This window comes from Porites lutea, chromosome 3, assembly GCF_958299795.1.
Source record: "Porites lutea chromosome 3, jaPorLute2.1, whole genome shotgun sequence".
Lineage (NCBI taxonomy): Eukaryota > Metazoa > Cnidaria > Anthozoa > Scleractinia > Poritidae > Porites > Porites lutea.
In genome coordinates this window covers 6,797,733-6,817,588 of record NC_133203.1, presented here as the reverse complement: position 1 = coordinate 6,817,588, position 19,856 = coordinate 6,797,733, and the positions used below count along the sequence as shown (strand labels likewise).

The 19,856-nt window shown below is 38.2% G+C and overlaps 1 protein-coding gene across 1 annotated transcript; it reads left to right on the top strand.

Annotated features, from left to right (window-relative positions):
- Positions 1–10,098: 10,098 nt before the first annotated feature.
- On the top strand, positions 10,099–11,031 carry LOC140931502 (beta-2 adrenergic receptor-like). The gene has a single exon (XM_073381311.1). The coding sequence runs from the start codon at positions 10,099–10,101 to the stop codon at positions 11,029–11,031; it is 933 nt and encodes a 310-aa protein (XP_073237412.1).
- The last annotated feature ends 8,825 nt before the right edge of the window (positions 11,032–19,856 follow it).

Genomic DNA, 19,856 nt, shown 5'->3' with positions numbered 1-19,856 from the left:
CACGAAAACGTCGCTTGAAAATTGAATTCGCGTTCTTACAATCTTCATCGCGATTACTCCAACTCATTTACTTTGTCAAATGCTAGTGACCTCCTTGTAAGCCGAATTCCTAAGAACCATATTTAAGTTCAAAAAGAAAAAGAAAATTTAGCCGTCGCTTGTTTACGTCCTCCATAAAACGGTGAAATTAGAAACTTTTCCGTCGTAGTCGTGCAGTGACGGCAAAGAAATGTACAAAAAAGCGTGATGCACGTGCACAGTTGTTGTTTTCCTTATTCCACCTATTGCTTTTTTGAAGTTCTCGTTGTCGTCGCCGCCGAGGCATCTTAAAGTCCATATTAACACGAAGCATCACAGCAGATGGCTATTTTGAAAGGAAGCTAACATACGGTCGAGGGGATAATTATTGTAGATATTTTTCGAACGAAAAGTTCATGTAACTTTACTGGTAAGTTAAACCATGTCTGAACAGTGCTGCTCTCAAGCGGTGAATTTTTTGTTAAAATTAACTCGCTACAGGAGAACTTCCCTCCTTGCTATCTTTGTTTTATACGCACAACGTAAACTGAAGCCTGCTCAGAATTTGAAAAAAAAAAACAGAAACTTTATTTATTCAAAAGAACAGATCAGTATTCTGGCCAGGAAATTTCCTTGAAGATTAACCACGAACCATGTATTGCACATTTTAAACGTTGTGTTTTTATTATGTATGTTAATAAACGACCTTACAACCCTGTACTCTACAAACAATACACACTGCGTTTGAGGCATATTAAACCGTCTACATTAACATCGACCGTCAAACTAGTCGGCTATTTTAAAAAAGGAACGGAGAAGGGGTGACTAAGGTAAAATGCTTGAAAAACAACCGGCAAGATAAAAAATGGCTGAACAGTACTGCAATCAAATGTTGGAAGAATTTCTACAACTTGCCCGTTACAGAGAATCTTTCTTCTTTTCTCTCTGTGTTTCAAACTTGGCGTTTTCTCTCGTGACAAGTCTCGGAAATATTTTAGTAATTCGCGCCTTATTGAAAGCTTCATCAATAGCAGCCAACGTCAAGAAGCTGTTCCTTAGTCTGGCTTTCTCTGATCTTGGGGTGGGATTGGTGTCGCAGCTAATAGCCGGCATTATTTATGCCTTGATACTGAAGACAGCATCAAAACAAGATTACAACTTAACGTCACTCTGTCCAACAGTTATAAATTTGCGGTTATATCTCTTCTTTTTTCTCTGCGCTGCAACTCTCCTAACTCTCTCGACCATTGCAGTCGACAGACTTCTCGCTGTTTCGCTCCATCTGCGATATCAAGAGCTTGTCACGTCCAAACGTGTCACTATAGTATTGATATCTATATGGTCAACAAGTTTTATCACTGCCTTGATACTCATTTTCCTTCCGAAGGGCAATGACATGGTAGCTGCAGTTATTTTACTGGTAGGGTATTTTCTGACAACAGTGGCATATGTTCGTATCTACAAAGTCGTCAAATATCACCAGAATCAGATATACAGTCAAAATCAGCTTCAAAATGCACAAACAAGGGAGGCACTCAGACACAGGAAGTCCGCTTATAATGCTTTATTTGTCTATTTTGTTTTTCTAGTTTGTTGTCTTCCTTTTTCGCCTTCTGTAATATTGTACTTGATTAATACTTCTGAAATTTCGTTTCTCATAGCCAAATATGCGTCGATATTCTTAATTTGCCTGAATTCATCATTAAATCCAATTGTTTATTGCTGGCGGTACCGAGAGATTCGCCAAATTGTAAAAAGCACAATGAAGAAAATACTTCGTTTGGACGAGAATATGACGTGAGGATGCGAAGTCTACGAGACGAAATTTAGTGAGAACGAGCAATTCTAGAAGGAAACTGGGACGAGTTAACTTTCGCAAAGACTTCTGGGACTGTTACTAGGGACAAGGGGAAAATGACCAAAAATGACCGCGCTGATGGGCGCCTCCCCACCTGAGTAACAATCCCAGAAAAAATTGAGGGAAATATTTCGGCCCTAATCGTTTTAAAAGTGGCGAATGGACTTGCTGTGCCCAAAGACCAAGGAAAGGTGTTGTAGACGGAAGAAAATTGGCCGCTACAATTGGAATTGGTCGCTCAATAGAGAACCTGAAAGCAGACACCTTTGAACTTCATTCCGTCTACGACTTCCACGAAATGTAATGGACTTACAGCGGAAAAAGACTAACATATAAAAGTGAATTTCAATTCAGCATTTTAAACATTGCGATGCAAGGTGATTTTTGTAATAACTATCTACCTAAAATTGAATTCTTCAAAACACGATCTCGTCTCTCCGAATTGCGAAAAAGAAGACTCCTTTAGGGCACCTATGAATATTTTTTAGGGTTAATTGGCGTGCTAGTCAACTAACTTCTTAGAGCGAAAAGAGGGGATTTTCTCCTTTTTATGGACAAAACTGTGTTTGCTATGGCGCAAGAACCTTACAGGCGTGATTGTACCGATTACTTGCAAAGAACAAGTAACAATGTGACAAAATGGCCATTTTTCAAGCTGTAATCGATTTCCATCCGAACAATCGACAGTCAAAGTAGTTGCTTACAACTGCATGTATGTCTCCATTAAAAAAATGAAGTCTCTCTTTCTCTTGGCCGTGGAAGATCTGGATACAAGATAAGACGCGTCCTACGGCTTGTCATAAGCCTACAGCGGAAGTTGCAATGTTGAGGCTCTTTAGAGAGAAACGCATATACTCATTGGAATTCGAAAAGAGTTTACAAATAAGCAAGGTTATTCGCTTTGCGGCAGTCAATTCAGAAAAACCGTCGCAAGTCTACATTTGAGACAAATCTCAAAGAAAGACGAAGGAAGACAAATACAGTCCATAATGTTAGGCTCCAGTCCATTTATAAAAACCTCACCGACTTGCAAGACTAAAAAGCCTCGCTGACTGGACGTCACCTTACTAACTACTACTGAAACAGGTTCTAAACGTTTTAAAACTGAAGCATTGCGTCAAAATGCTTAAAATTTTGAATAAAAAAATGGAATTAAACAAAATCCATCTGTATTTTATCATGTTTCAAAATTTCGCTGGACGGTTAAATTTAGAGGAAAGACTTGCCATTTCAACGTTTTAGAATAAATTTAAGTTCTATTTTCTAAACCGATCATTTACAATTAAACAAACGGTTCTTCTTAGCAGGCAACAGCTCACATGTCAATTATGGACAGAGAGGTAATTGGAACTTTATGGAAAGGACTATATATTGCGGTGTTTAATTCTTTTGTTTTCAATGCTAGTGTTGTAAAACCTTCCCCTTGCATTGTTTTCTGGGTTGGCCTTGTTTTGTACCATTTGATTCGGTGTTTCAACCCTTAAAAATCTATACCAACAATAACACTAAATTTCTGTTTGCACTCCACCTATAACATTAAGTCTAGGGCTTTAGTTAATGAGCCGGCTATATGACGCGCTACAGCAGGTGGCCAATGTGAAAAAAAGCTAATAAAAGGAGAGGGTAATTAAGGTAGATATCAGTTTTAACCACGACAAATACATGCACATTGTGACAAGTAAAACTATGGCTGAACAGACCTGCACTCTATTTCTGGAAGGTTGGATTAAACTGGTTTCCCACAGGAGAAGTTTCTCCCTTGGTTTCTGTGTTTTAAACTCTGTATTTTCCCTCGTGGCGACTCTAGGAAATCTTTTAGTCATCCGCGCCTTAATGAACAACTCAACGATACCAGCTACCGTCAAGAAGCTGTTCCTAAGTCTGGCTTTCTCTGATCTTGCACTTGGATTGTGTTCGCAGCTAATGACCGCTATTATCAGTGCCGTTATGTTGAAGATGGCATCAAGTGAAGACGACTTAGCCTTCTTTTGTCCAACAGTTTTGATTGTGTTATTATACTTCATACATCTCCTCGCCGTTGCATCTTTCCTGAATGTTATTGTCATTGCATTTGATAGACTTCTCGCTGTTTCGCTCCACCTGCGATATCAGGAGCTTGTCACGCCCACACGTGTTACAATAGTGTTGGTGTCTTTATGGTTAACAAGTTGCGTCTCTACCTTCCTATTTATTTTCCTTTTGAAAGGCTTTCCACTGGCTGCGGTTATTTCCGTTATAGGATATGTTCTGACAACCCTTGCGTATGTTCGTATTTACAAAGTTGTCAAATATCATCAGAATCAGATATACGGTCAAAATCAGCTTCAAAAGGCCCAAGCAAGAGAGGCACACAAACAAAGAAAATCCGCCTATAATAGTTTATTTGTCTCTGTAGTTTTCTTAGCTTGTTATCTTCCTTTTTTGCCTAGTAGAATATTGTATTTGACAAACACTTCTGAAATTTCATTTCTCGAAGCTTATTTTACGTCGATATTCTTGATTTACTTGAATTCATCATTAAATTCTTTTATTTATTGTTGGCGGTACCCAGAGATTCGCCAAAGTGTAAGAAGCACAGTAAAGCAAATTTTTCACAAGAACGAGAACCTGTCATAAGGAAGGAATTAAAGATCTGGGTAGTTTGAACTGACAGTCTTTTCAGTGTCTTTGCGAAGTCTGGAAAACGAAATTTAGTAAGAAAACTAACGGACTTGCTTTAGGCCAAAAGAAAATGAAAAATGTAAAAGAAAAAGAGCAGTCTATTACAAAATGGAAATGGTGTTGAGAAATTGGGAAATGACACATGACTAGTAAAGTAGTCACCGTTATAACTTTCACAAATTTATCACAGGAACAAAGTTATGAGGATCTTGTCATGTGATGGTCTGTGCTTAGCCCTTTGAGCCCTAAGATTGATCAGCATCAATGTTCTACTTGTAATACCTATGCTTTAGAAAACGGAGTGGTCGTGAGAATTATGGACATGATCACACAGATTCTTTAACAACTTTTCCCAACTACTATTATAGGAAATGTATAGGGACAACAAATGAGAATTTGAATATGGACATTACAGTTTAAAGGGTTAATATGTGACAAGTATAGTTCTTGCACAAAATAGTTTTAGATCTTCGCCAAGAAAAAGCATTTCAAATTGCACTGACTGATGTCGGAGACACAAGAACGTGACGAACGTGTCACTTTCAAGATGCGTATCATTTTATTCTGGGCAATCGAGGGCGAAAGACAGTTCCATATTTGTATACTGGAAGCCTGATTTTTTGGCATTTGGTGGGGAAGGGCGTCCAAACAAGTAAGGTTATTTGGGCTCGCTGTTCGCTAGTGTATTCAGACTACATAACACCGTCGTGAGTCCCCAGTTGAGGCTAATAAATTTCCAGTCCTTTTTTAAAAACATCACTGGCTTTGAAGACTCAAAAGCCTCGCTGACGACACCTTGAACTAAGGAACAAGTGCTAAATTTTTGAAACTGAAAGGTTGCTTAGAAGTTTAAATAAAAGAATAGAATTGAACAAAATCCATCATTATTTTACTATGAGTAAATCATTTGCTCGTCGGATCAGTTAAGAAAAAAGACTTGCTCTTTCAACGTTTCCAATGATTTAACGTTCTATTTTTATACCGATCGTTTTCAATTAAACAAGTGGTTCCTCTTAGCAGAGAGTAGCTCACATGTCAATTATGGACAGAGAGGTTATTGGAAATTGATGGAAAGGACTATATATTACGGTGTTTAATTGCTTTGTTTTTAACATTAATATCGCAAAGCCTTCCCCTGGCATTGTTTTCTGATTTGGCCTTCTTTACAATTTGATTCGGTGTTTCAAACCGTAACATTTTGTACCAACAACAAGAATTTCTGTAGGCACTCTAACCATAAACATTGAGTCTAAAGCTCTAGTTAATGAACCGTCACAGCAGATGGCTTTTTTAAAAGGTAGCTAATGAACCGAGGGGGGTAATTAATGTGGAAATTTTACCAAAAGGAAAAACTCGTCTATATAATTTGACAAGTTAAACCAAGGCTGAACAGTACTGCAGTCAAGTGCTGGATTCCTTTTTAAAACTTGTTCGCCACAGCAGATCTTCCATCCCTACTTTCTGTGTTTCATACTTTACATTTTCCCTCATGGCGACACTTGGAAATCTTTTAGTTATCCGCACTTTAATAAAGGCCTCAACGATACAAGCAAACGTCAGGAAGATGTTCATAAGTCTGGCTTTCTCTGATCTTGCAGTTGGATTGTTGCCGCAGCTTATCCATGCTATTATCTTTGCCGTGGTGTGGAGGATGGCGTCAAGAGGAGACAACTTGGCCTGCCTTTGTCCAACAGTTTTAAGCGTGCTTTATTATTTTATGTATCTTCTCGTCGCTACATCTTTCCTGAATGTTATTTTCATTGCATTTGGTAGACTTTTTGCTGTTTCGCTCCATTTGCGATATCAGGAGCTTGTCACGCCAAGACGTATTATAATAGTGTTGGTGTCTGTATGGATAATAAGTTGCGTCCTCGCCTTCCTATTTATTTCCTTTCCAAAAGAAAGTGAAATGGTAGCTGTGGTTATTTCCGTAACAGGATATATTCTAACTACCGTGGAATATGTTCGAATTTACAAAGTTGTCAAATATCATCAGAATGGGATATACAGTCAAAATCAGCTTCAAAATGCCCAAACAAGGGAGGCACACAAACAAAGAAAATCCACCTATAATAGTTTATTTGTCTCAGTAGTTTTTTTAGCTTGTTCTTTTCCTTTTTTTCCCTGTACCATACCTTACATGACAAACAACACTGAAATCTCGTTTATCGTCGCTCAATTTGCGTCGGAATTCTTAATTTGCCTGAATGAATGATTTTCCAGTAATCGGAGACCCATGTTTTGCGCACAGGATTCTGGGATCGCCAGGGGGCAAACATTACGAGTCGCTACAAAGAAATGTATGGCGTGAAGTTGTTTCTCCGTTAAAAGCGGTGTCTTTGGACAGAGAATGCCGCATTTTGCTGTGCTTTTAAGAGAAACCGAGGAGACTAATATTGGGGCGTTGAAATTTCAAGTTTCTGTGCGATTAATGCGATAAATTCTATCGATAACCACTCCTTGCGTGAGGTTGGGGGTGAAATTTATATTTACTGAATTTACAGTGATCTACATGAAGAAAAGGTCTCGAAATATATAGTACAAATTGAATTGAAATATATAGTACAAATACATGTAGGAGGATTGGCTCATTTAAGCGTTTAAGTTATAATTACGTGTGGTGATATTTAGGACGAGTGTAACAAAGCTCGGCCGCGATGAGCGCTGTGCGCCGCTGTGCGGTTTGTGACAAGACAACAATCATAGGTATGTACGTGGCCATCAAGATAAAAAATCCTCCTTTACTTCGGTATAAACAAAGTGACATTTACGAAATATTTCATGGAAACTATATGGTATTTAACCATTAGTAGATGAGGCAGAAATCGTACGAACGAGTAAGATTTCCGATACAAAAGCAGCCAGAGTGTGTAAATATAAAATACCAAATTGATGTGCGAAATTCAGACATTCTATATCTTCCCTAAAAATGATTGGAAAAGGCATTAGAACTCATTGGTGCTCTGGATCATGACAAGACATTCGCTTGTGTGTGTGTGTTTTTTTTTTTGCGAGAAGAAATCAATATACTAATGTGGGGAAGATGTTTTTGTTTTTAAAGTTAATACATATCAAATTCGACAACACATAAGCTTACCTTCGATCGTTTTCACAAACTGGCACAGCATTGTGATCGCCGAGCGGAGCTTAATTACGCTCGTCTTAAATATGAGCACATGTAAGTACATGAACTGGAAAGGCTTAAATGAGTCCGCTTTCCCCACTCATTTATACCAAAGTTAGTACTATATATTTCGAGACCATTCAGTAAATTTCACAGTCGACCTTACGCAAGGAGTGTTTATCGATAGATTTCATAACATTGATCCCACAAAAACTTACAATTTCGAAGCACCAACATTATTCACCTCCGCTTCTCATAAAATCACGGCAAAATACGGCATTCTCTGTCTAAAGACACTGATTTTAACGGAGAAACAGCTCCAAGCCATACATTTCTTTGTAGCGACTTGCAATGTTTGCCCCCTGGCGATCCCATAATCCTGTGCGCATAACTAAGGGTTATTCTTTCATGTTACGCTTACGCCAAAGTCTCACATTACTGGAAAATCATTCATTCATCATTAAATCCTCTTGTTTATTGCTGGCGTTACCGAGAGATTCGCCAAATTGTGAAAAACACAGTGAAGAAAATAATTCGCATGAACGAGAATATGAAATAAGAAAAGACCTTAACCTCGGGATAGTTTTAACTAAAAATGTAATGCAAAGTTTTTTTGAAACGGAATTAGGGGAGAAAATGCAACAAACATGCTATGCTTCAAAGACTAAGGAAACGTGTGAAAGGGAAAGATTGGCCTATTCGACATCGGAATTGCTCTCGCTGGAAAGAGAAACAAAAAGACACCTTTGATCTTAATTCCTTCTACAACTTCTACGAAATGGAATTAAGCAAGAAAACCAATACACTTGCAGCGCAAAAAGGACCATGAAAACTATAAAGTGAATTTCAATGCAGCATTTTAAACATTGGGTTGCAAGGCGATTTGTTATATTAACTACCGACCTAAGATTGGTCTCTTCGAAATTGCATCTGGTCTCTGTGAATTGCGAGACGGGAAGACGCCTTTAGAGCATTTATGTAATGAAACTCGGCTCTGTTTTTCATCGACAAATAACTTTTTACAGAGAGAAACTTAAAAGCATTTTTCCCCTTTAACGCACAATGTTAGCTATGGTGAAAGAACCTTATCGTTTTCAAGAAATATCCTTACAACCGTGACTGTACCGATAACTGCCAAAGAATAAGTAACAATGTGACAAAATGGCCAATTTTCAAGGTGTAATCGATTTCAATCCCAACAATCGCCAGTCAAAGTAGTTGTTTACAACTGTATGCATGTCTCCATTAAAAAAAGTGAAGTCTCTCTTTCGCTTGGCCGTGGACATCTGGGTACGAGATAAGACGCGTCCTACGACGTACGCCTACAGCGAAAGTTGGAATCTTAACACTCTTTAGAGACTAACACACATGCTCGTTGGCATTCGAAAAGAGTTTAAAAATAAGCAAGGTCATTTGGGTTCGCTCTGCGCCATTCCCATTCAGAAAAACCGTCGCAAGTCTACATTTGAGACAAATCTCAAAGAAAGACGAAGGAAGACGAAAACTGTCCAAAATGTTAGGCTCCATTCCATTTATAAAAACCTCACCTGCTTGAAAGACTAAAAAGACTCGCTAAGCGGACATATCCGTCAACTACGAAATGGGTGCTAAACTTTTCAAAACTGAAACCTTGCGTCAAATTCCTTCAAAGTTTAAATAAAAGAATAGAACTAAACAAAATCCATCTGGATTTTATAATCTTTCAAAAATTTCGCCGGACGGTTAAACTCATTTAGAGGAAAAACTCGCCCTTTCAACGTTTTAGAAAACATTAAAGTTCTATTTTCTATACAGAGCATTTGCAACTAAACAAACGGTTCTTCTCAGCAGGCAACAGCACACATTTCAATTATGGACAGAGAGGTAATTGGAACTTTATGAAAAGGACCATACCGAAAACTCTTTATACACATTATCCACGATGAATGATATCTTTCATGATATTTATTGTTTTCTTTCCAATAGTTGTGTCGCAAAACCTTCCCCTTGCATTGTTTTCTGGGTTGCCCTTGTTTTATACAATTTGATTCGATGTTTCAACCCTTCAAATTTATACCAACCATAACACTGAATTTCTGTTTACACTAGACCTATAATTATGAACAGAGAGGTAATTGGAACTTTATGGAAAGGATATATATATTGCAGTGTTTAATTGTTCTGTTTTCAATGACCAGTGTTGCAAAACCTTCCCCTTGCATTGTTTTCTGGGTTGGCCTTGTTTTATACAATTTGATTCGGTGTTTCAACCCTGAAAAATCTATACCAATAATAACACTGAATTTCTGTTTGCACTCTACTTATAACATTGCGTCTAAGGCTTTAGTTAATCAACCGGCTTTATTACGCGCTACAGCAGGTGGCCAATGTAGAAAAAAGTAGATATCAGTTTTAACCACGAAAAATACATGCATATTGTACATATACAAGTAAAACTATGGCTGAACAGACCTGCACTCACTTTCTGGATTTTTCCGTTAAACTGGTTTCCCACAGGAGAAGTTTCTTCCTTGGTTTCTGTATTTTAAACTTTGTATTTTCCCTCGTGGCGACTCTAGGAAATCTCTTAGTCATCCGGGCCTTAATGAAGAACTCAACGATACCAGCCACCGTCAAGAAGCTGTTCCTGAGTCTGGCTTTCTCTGATCTTGCCGTTGGATTGTTACCGCAGCTAATGTTCGCTGTTATCAGTGCCGTGATGTTGAAGATGGCATCAAGTAGAGACAATTTAGCCTTCTTTTGTCCAACAGTTTTGATTGTGCAATTTTATTTTCAGTATCTTCTCGCCTTTGCATCTTTCCTGAATGTTATTGTCATTACATTTGATAGACTTCTCGCTGTTTCGCTCCATCTGCGATATCAGGAGCTTGTCACGCCCACACGTGTTACAGTAGTGTTGGTGTCTTTATGGTTAACAAGTTGTGTCTCTGCCTTCCTTGTTATTTTCCTTCTGAAAGGAATTGCAATGGCAGCTGCGGTTATTTCCGTTATAGGATATGTTCTGACAACCTTAGCGTATGTTCGTATTTACAAAGTTGTCAGATATCACCAGAATCAGATTTACAGTCAAAATCAGCTTCAAAATGCCCAAGCAAGAGAGGCACACAAACAAAGAAAATCCGCCTATAGTAGTTTATTTGTCTCTGTAGTTTTCTTAGCTTGTCATCTTCCTTTTTTGCCTAGTACAATGTTGTACTGGACAAACACTTCTGAAATTTCATTTCTCGTAGCTTATTTTGCGTCGATATTCTTGATTTACCTGAATTCATCATTAAATCCTTTTGTTTATTGTTGGCGGTACCCAGAGATTCGCCAAAGAGTAAAAAGCACGGTAAAACAAATATTTCACATGAACGAGCACACGTCATAACGAAGGAAATAAAGCTCTCGGTAGTTTGAACTGACAGTCTTTTCAGTGTCTTCGCTAAAGCTGGAAAACGAAATTTAGTGATAAAACTAATGGACTTGCTTCAGGCCAAAAGAAAATGAAAAATGTAAAACGAAAAAGAATAGTCTATTACAAAACTGGCTTCCTATTGGCGCACGCATCGATTTCAAAATATTGCTTTTAACATTTAAAAATTTAAACGATTTAGCTCCTTACTATTTGACTTCACTCCTTGTCAAATACAAGCCGGCTCGTTTACTCCGCTCATCTAATAAATTGCTCTTAAAAGTTCCTTCTGTTAGTACCGTGGCTTATGGACACCGCTCATTTCATATAATGCACCGATAATCTGGAACAGTCTACCTGATCATATAAAAAACTCTGAATCTGTTTCTACTTTTAAGCAACGTTTGAAAACTTTTCTTTTTTAGGAATAATTACTATATATAGTTTCACTCAAACTTTATTTACTATTGTAAGCGCATTGAGAATTCTTTAAATGCGCCATAAAAACCTACTACTACTATTATTATTATTATTATTATTATTATTATTATTATTATTATTATTAAAATGGAAATAATGTTAAGAAATTGGGAAACGACACATGACTAGTAAAGTGGTCACCGTTATAACTTTCACAAATTTATCACAGGAACAAAGTTATGAGGATCTTGTCATGTGATGGTCCAACTGTGCTTAGCCCTTTGAGCTCTAAGATTGATCAGCATCAAAGTTCTACTTGTAATAGCTATGCTGTAGAAAACGGAGAAGTCATGAGAATTATGGACATGATCACACAGATTCTTTAACAACTTCTCCCAACTACTATTATAGGAAATGTATAGGGACAAAAAATGAGAATTTGAATAAAGACATTACAATTTAAAGGATTAATATGTGACAAGTATAATGCTTGCACAAAGTGGTCATAGATCTTTGCGAAGAAAAAGCATTTCAAATACCACTGACTGATGACAAATAGCCAAACTATTAGGTTCAAGTCCTTTCCAGAAACCTCACCGGCTTTGAAAACGCAAAACCCTCGCTGACGTCACATTCAATTACGAAACAGGTGTTAAATTTTTCAAACTGAAAGATTGCGTCGAATGGCTTAGAAGTTTAAAACGAATAGAATTAAAATAAATCCATCACTACTTTATTATGTTTCAAAGATTTCCGGCTGGTCGGTTAAATTGAGAGAAAAATCTCGCCGTTTCAACTTTTTAGAATGATTTACCCTTCTATAGTTAAACCAGTCGTTTTAGATTAAACAAGCACATCTTTCCTAGCTTGAAACTACTCGCATCTCAGTTATCAACAAAGAGGTAATTGGAACTTGCAGGAAACGAACCATGTATTGCACATTTTAAACGTTGTGTTTTCATTACGTATGTCAATAAACGACCTTACAACCCTGTACTATACAAACAATACACACTGCGTTTGAGGCATATTAACCCGTCTACATTAACATCGACCGGCAAACTAGTCGGCTATTTTAAAAAACGAACGGAGAAGGGGTGACTTAGGTAAAATGCTTGAAAAATAACCGGCTAGATAAAAAATGGCTGAACAGTACTGCAATGGAACGTTGGAAGGTTTTCTACAACTTGCCCGTTGTAGAGAAACTTTTTTTTTTTTTTTTCTCTGTGTTTCAAACTTGGCGTTTTTCTCTCGTGACAAGTCTCGGAAATATTTAATAATTCGCGCCTTATTCAAAGCTTCATCAATACCAGCCACCGAGAAGAAGCTGTTCTCAGTCTAGCTTTCTCTGATCTTGGGGTGGGATTGGTGTCGCAGCTAATGGCCGGCATTACTTATGCCGTGATACTGAAGACAGCATCAAAAGAAGACTACAACTTAACGCCACTCTGTCCAACAGTTATAGCGGAGCTCTGGCGCGCGAAGCGCGCCTGCGGAGCACCATGGGTAAGAAAATGTGGTAATCTACCCATCCGAGAAAATTTGGTAATCACGTGACCGTACGCCCGACCGTCCGTCCGCACCACAGGCATACCAGTGTGAAATAACTCAATCAACAGGTATGGCAACCCAAATGCAACTCGAGGTTATTTTAGCTACCCGCGTCTGTAAAGCAGAGGCAACTAAAGAGTCAATAAAGACGAAACAGAAAAGCGGAAATTGTTTCTGTATCCATGTTTTCTAAAGTATTAAGCTTAGATTAATTGTCATGTCCACACATTTGGAATATAGAGCCAGAGAAAGACAGAGAAAAAGAGAAAAAGAGGAAGGCCAGCGAAACTCAACGATAAAAACGGCAACAGAGATCTAGAGCGAGAGATAAAAAACAAAGGAGACATTTTTTGTTGGAAGAACAACATGAAAAATTTGTAGGGGCGGTGACAAAATGAGAAATGCTAGCGGCCACCAATGCAAGGTGAAAATGAGCGGCAGTGAAAAAAAAGTGAACGAGAACACGTACGACATTTCCTCCATAAAAAAGTTTCTGGAAGGTTCACGTTGTGGTCGTGCAAAACAACGGCAAAGAAATGTACAAAAAAAGTGTGCTGCACGTGCAAGGTTGCTTTTTTGCTAATTAGACCTATTGTTGTTTTTTCTCCGTTCTCCGGCGTTGCCTTCGCCGCTTAGTATTACACGATTTTATATTTTGTTTGAACAAACTATAAATATTATCGAGAGCTTCGCTTTTAGCCCTGGCTAAATCTATATATTAAATTTGTCGTCTTATCTCTTGTTTTTTCTCTGCGCTGCATCTCTCCTAGCTCTCTCGACCATTGTATTCGACAGACTTCTCGCTGTTTCGCTCCACCTGCGATATCAAGAGCTTGTCACGTCCAAACGTGTCACTATAGTATTGATATCTATATGGTTAACAAGTTTTATCACTGCCTTGATATACATTTTCCTTCCGAAAAGCAATGAAATGACGGCTGCGGTTATTTTACTAGTAGGATATGTTCTAACTACCGGGGCGTATGTTCGTATTTACAAAATTGTCAAATATTATCAGAATCAAATAAACAGTCAAAATTAGCTTCAAAATGCACAAACAAGGGAGGCACTCAGACAAAGGAAGTCCGCCTATAACGCTTTATTTCTTTATCTTGTTTTTCTAGTTGGTTATCTTCCTTTTGTATTTGACAAACCCTTTTGAAATTTCGCCTAACGTAGCTGAAACTGCGTCGATATTCTTGATTTGCCTGAATTCGTCATTAAATCCTATTGTTTATTTCTGGCGTTACCGAGAGATTCGCCAAATTGTAAAAAGCAGAATACAAAAAATTCTTTGCAATGACGAGGATATGACGTGAGGATGCGACGTTCTACGAGACGAAATTTGGTGAGAACGAGCATTTCGAGAAGGAAACTGGGTTAACTTTCGCAAAGACTTCTGGGACTGTTACTAGGCCGCACAAGGAAAAAAAATGGCCAATAGCTGACCTGCGCGTCCCCGCTTAACTAACAATCCCAGAAACAATTGCGGGAAACTTTTCGACGCCAGTCCCTAATCGTTTCTAAGTTGAGAATGGACTTGCTGTGCTCTAAGACCAAGGAAAAGTGTAAATGGGAGAAGATTGTTCACTACAATTGGAATTGGTCTCTTAATAGAGAACCCGAAAACAGACACCTTTGAACTAAATTCCGTCTACAACCCACGACATGGAATGGACTTCCAGCGCAAGAAGACAAGGGGACTGACAAAGTGAATCTCAATTCAGCATTTTACTCCTAGGATTGCATGGCGATTTTTATAATAGCTACCTACCTAAGACTGAATTCTTCGAAACATAACCTGGTCTCTCCGAATTGCGAAAGAAGAAGACACCTTTAGGGCACCTACTTAATGAAACTCAGCTCCCTTTTTCATCGTCAACTAACTTCTTAAAGAGAAAAACTTGAGAGGATTTTCTCTTTTTTATGGACAAAACTGTGTTTGCTATGGCGCAAGAAACTTGGCGCTTAAAAGGCAAGATTGTACCGATTACTTGCAAAGAATAAGTAACAATCTGACTAAATGGCAGTTTTCAAGCTGTAATCGATTTCCATCCGAGCAATCGACAGCCAAAGTAATAGCTTACAACTGTATGCATGTCTCCATTAAAAAAGTGAAGTCTCTCCTCCGCTTGGCTGTGGGAGATCTGGGTACGAGATAAGATGCGTCCACACATACTCGTTGGCATTCGAAAAGAGTTTACAAATAAGCAAGGTCATTTCGGTTCACTGTGCGCTATTGTGTAGTTCCAGAAAACATCCATACCTCCGCCCCCCAGCGGAGGACAACAGAAATTCAGAGGGGAAGGGGAGTTTAAAAGGGGGCAATTTCCAAGAGGGTGTGGGTTGGCCTCTCGAGTCTTTTTTCCGAGTAACATTGATGCGCAAGCTATCAGTTATTTTACTATTAATCGGTCTCTCAAAGAAAAAATTATTGTTTTCATTGATGATCTTCTATTTGCGGTCGGCTGAGTGCTTTTTTCACGGCTTGCACGATAGTTTATGTAACACAATTGTCCTCGGCTCATGAATAAGCTTCTGGTCATCTATCTGTTGCTTTGTTACACAACGTATTGTGGTATTCAATGTAATGCGGTGTAATAAGTCTTCTTCTAACCTGCTTTAACTGAAAGGAAGTAATTGAAGTTCGCGGGTTTGAAAGATGGCACCAATTGTGTCGTGTACGGCCTTACCACCCCTATGGTTCTCAGTGACTTACCATTAATATTTAACTAAGAAAGACCTCTACAAAGCCAATTTGAGGTTATTTGACACTGTATTAACATCAATACAAAGATTTTTTCTCTCTTTATCGCAGAAACAATTATTTTTGGCATAAAACTATAGTACAAAGGCATTTTCGACGGAAATATTCTTTCCAGGAGGTACACAACTAAGTTGGAAAATTACGGAAATTCCAGGGGTTGGGGGGTATGACAAGCAGCCCCTAGAATGGAAATTTGGAACTTAATGGAAAGGACCATATATTGCGGTGTTGAATTCTTTTGTTTTTAATACTAGTGTTGCAAAACCTTCCCCTTGCATTATTTTCTGGGTTGGCCTTGTTTTATACAATTTCATTCAGCGTTTCAACCCATAAAATTTATACCAACAATACCACTGAATTTCTGTTTACACTCTACCTATAACATTAATTCTAAAGCTTTAGTTACTGAACCAGCTTTCATACACGCCACAGCAGATGGCCGATGTGAAAAGTAGCTAATAAACCCAGGGGGTAATAGTGAAAAGCAGTCGTTACGTAAAGTTGCCATAGTAGCAAAATTTTTGGATGACAACAAACCGATAAAGTCACTTAAAAGTCTATTCGCACTATTTCAAACTTTTCCAATCTTATTCAATTTCATTTAATTTGGCAAAACTTGGCCGTATCTATTGTTATGTAATTTTAGAAAAAGAAAGCGACGATTTTTGTGTTGTGTTCTCCCACTCCATAAAGCGGGCTCGTGAAATTAGGAAGTTTCATGTCGTAGTGGTGCAACGACTTCAAAGAAATGTACCAAATAGCGTGATGCACGTGAAAAGTTGTTGTTTCTTAATATAAACATATTATTTTCTGCTGTTCTCCTTGCCGTCGCCGTCGTAGTTAGTTTTGTTGTTATCCAGAAATAGTGCTACCATGGTAACGTGAGGTCACACTTCTCCTCTCTATTCACGTAGATATTCTATATTTAAAACCTTTCTAATAGTTTCAGGGTTGGCCTTGTCTACAATCGATTCGATGTTTCAACCCCTAATTTATACCAACTATGAATTTTTTTTTTCGCTCCTTACCTATATAAACAATGAGTCTAAGACTTAAGTAACTGAGCCAGCAGATGGCCGATATGAAAGGCAGCTGATAAACAGAGAGGTAATTTGGTATACATATTTTATCGAGAACAAAAAAAATTCTCGTTTATAATCTGGCAAGTTGAACCATGTCTCAACAATACTGCACTCTTGCGCTGGATTATTGGTTAAAACTTGTTCGCAACAGAAGAACTTCCATCCTTGCTTTCTGTGTTCTGCACTTCGTATTTTCCCTCGTCGCTACTCTTGAAAATCTTTTAGTTATCCGCGCCTTAATGAAGGCCTCAACGATACCAGCCACCGTCAAAAAGCTGTTCCTAAGTCTGGCTTTCTCTGATCTTGCAGTGGGTTTGTTGTCACAACTAATGTACGCTATTATCAGCGCCTTGACATTGAAGATGGCATCAAGCGGAGACGACTTTGCCTTCTTTTGTCCAACAGTTTTAAGCGTGCACAATTACATTATGGTTCTTCTCGCCACTGCATCTTTCTTGAATGTTGTTGTCATTGCATTTGACAGACTCCTCGCTGTTGAAACGTGTTACTACAATATTAGTGTTTTTGTGGTTACTAAGTTGTATCCGCGCCTTGATATACATTTTCGTTCCGAAAAGCAATGAAATGGTAGCTGCGGTTATTTTACTGGTAGGATATTTTCTAACTACCGTGGCATATGTTCGTATTTACAAAGTTGTCAAATATCACAAGAATCAGATATACAGTCAAAATCAGCTTCAAAATGCCCAAACAAGGGAGGTACTCCGACAAAGGAAGTCCGCTTATGATGCTTCATTTTTCTATGTTGCTTTTCTATTTTGTTATCTTCCATTTTTGCCTTCTGCAGTATTGCATTTGACAAATATATCTGAAGTTTCGTTTCTCGTAGCTCATTGGACCTCGATATTCATGATTTGCCTGAATTCATCATTAAATCCACTTGTTTATTGCTGGCGGTACCGAGAGATTCGTGAAATTGTAAAAAGCACAGTGAAGAAAATATTTCGCATGGACGAGAATATGACGTGAGGATATGAAGTTCTACGACACAAAATTTAGTGAGAAAGAGCAATTCGCCCCTTTAAAGCCTTTAGAGCGCCTTCTTAATGTAACTCAAATCCCTTTTTTATCGTCAACTACCTTCTTAAAGAAAGAAACTTGTGAGGATTTTCCCCCACTTATGGAGAAAACTGTGTTCGCTCTTAGCGCTTTCGAGAAATGATCATACAACCATGAGTGCACCGATTAATGTCGAAGAATAATTATAAGTAAAAATGTGACAAAATGGCGAATTTTCAAGATGGAAACGATTTTATCTGAGCAATCGCCAGACAAAAAAGTTGCTTACAACTGTACGTATGTCTTGATTTAAAATACGAAGTCTCTCTTTCGCTTGACCGTTGAAAATCTGGGTACTGGGTACTAGATAATACGCATCCTACGGCGTACCTAAAGCGAAAGTTGCCACGTTAAGGGTCTTTAGAAAAGAACACAAATACTTGTTGGCATTTGAGAAGAGTTTCAGATTACATTGTCGTGTGTCCCCAGTTGAGGCTTATCTCAAAGAAAGAAGAAGGAGGACGAGAAGAGCCCGAAATATCAGGTTTCGATCCTTTTTCAGAAACCTTTTCGACTTTGAAGACTCAAACTCCTCGTGGACGACACCTTGAACTACCAAAAATATGCTGACTGAAACCTTACGTCAGATTCCTTATAAGTTTAAATAAAAGTATAGAATTAAATAAAATCCATCATTATTTTATGTGTACATCATTTGCTGGTCGCATGAATTATTAAAGAGAAAATAACTCGCCCTTTCAAGCTTACACCGAGAGTTGTCAATTAAAGAAGAAGTTCTACTTAGCAGGGAACAGCCCACATGTCAATTAAGGACAGAGAGGTAATTGGAACTTTTAGCGGTGTTTAATTGTTTTGTGTTCAATACTAATGTCGCAAAACCGGCGTTCCCGTTGTTTTCTGAATTGGCCTTGTTTTGTACAATTTAACTCAGTATTTCAACCCTTAAAATTTATATCAACGATCACACTGAATTTCTGTTTGCACTCTACCTATAAACATTGAGTCTAAGGCTTTAGTTAAAGAACCGGCTATATGACGTGTCACAGCAGATGGCTTATTTGAAAGGAAGCTAATAAACGGAGGCGTAATCAATATAGATATTTCATCGAAAAGGAAAGCTTCATGTATATAATCTAGCAAGTTAAACCATGGCTGAACAGTACTGCACTCGAATGCTGGATTTTTTGTTACCAATTCTCTCATCGTTCGCCTCAGAAGAAGTTTCTTCTTTGCTTTCTGTGTTTTAAACTTTGTATTTTCTCTCGTGGCAAATCTTTTAGTTATCCGCGCGTTAATGAACGCCTCTACGCTACCAGCCAACGTCAAGAAGATGTTGAATTGCGAAAAAAAGGAGAACTGGAGGGTGGGGGCAAAGGGAAGGAGATATGATACTTTTTTCTCCTCTCCCTCTCCCTTTCCCCTTTTTTGTCCTGGGATTGTTACTGCAGCTAATGAAGGCAATTATCTATGGGGTGGTGTGGAAGATGGCGTCAAGGGGAGACAACTTGGCCTCCCTTTGCCCAACAGTTTTAACTTGTATTCTTATTTTGGTTATCTTCTCATCGCTGCGTCTTTAAATAAAATAATAGAACTAAATAAAATCCATCTGTATCTTATGTTTCAAAAATTTCACTGGACGGTTAAACTGATTTAGAGGAAAAACTCACCCTTTCAACGTTTTAGAATAAATTTAAGTTCTATTTTCTACACCGAGCATTTGCAATTAAACGAACGGTTCTTCTCAGCAGGCAACAGCTCACATCTCAATTACGGACAGAGAGGTTATTGGAACTTGATGGAAAGGACTATACCAAAAACTCTTTATACACATTATCCACGATGATTAATACCTTTCATGACATTTAGTTGTTTTGTTTGCAATACTTATGTCGCAAAACATTCCCCTTCCATTGTTTTCAGGGTTGCCCTTGTTATATACA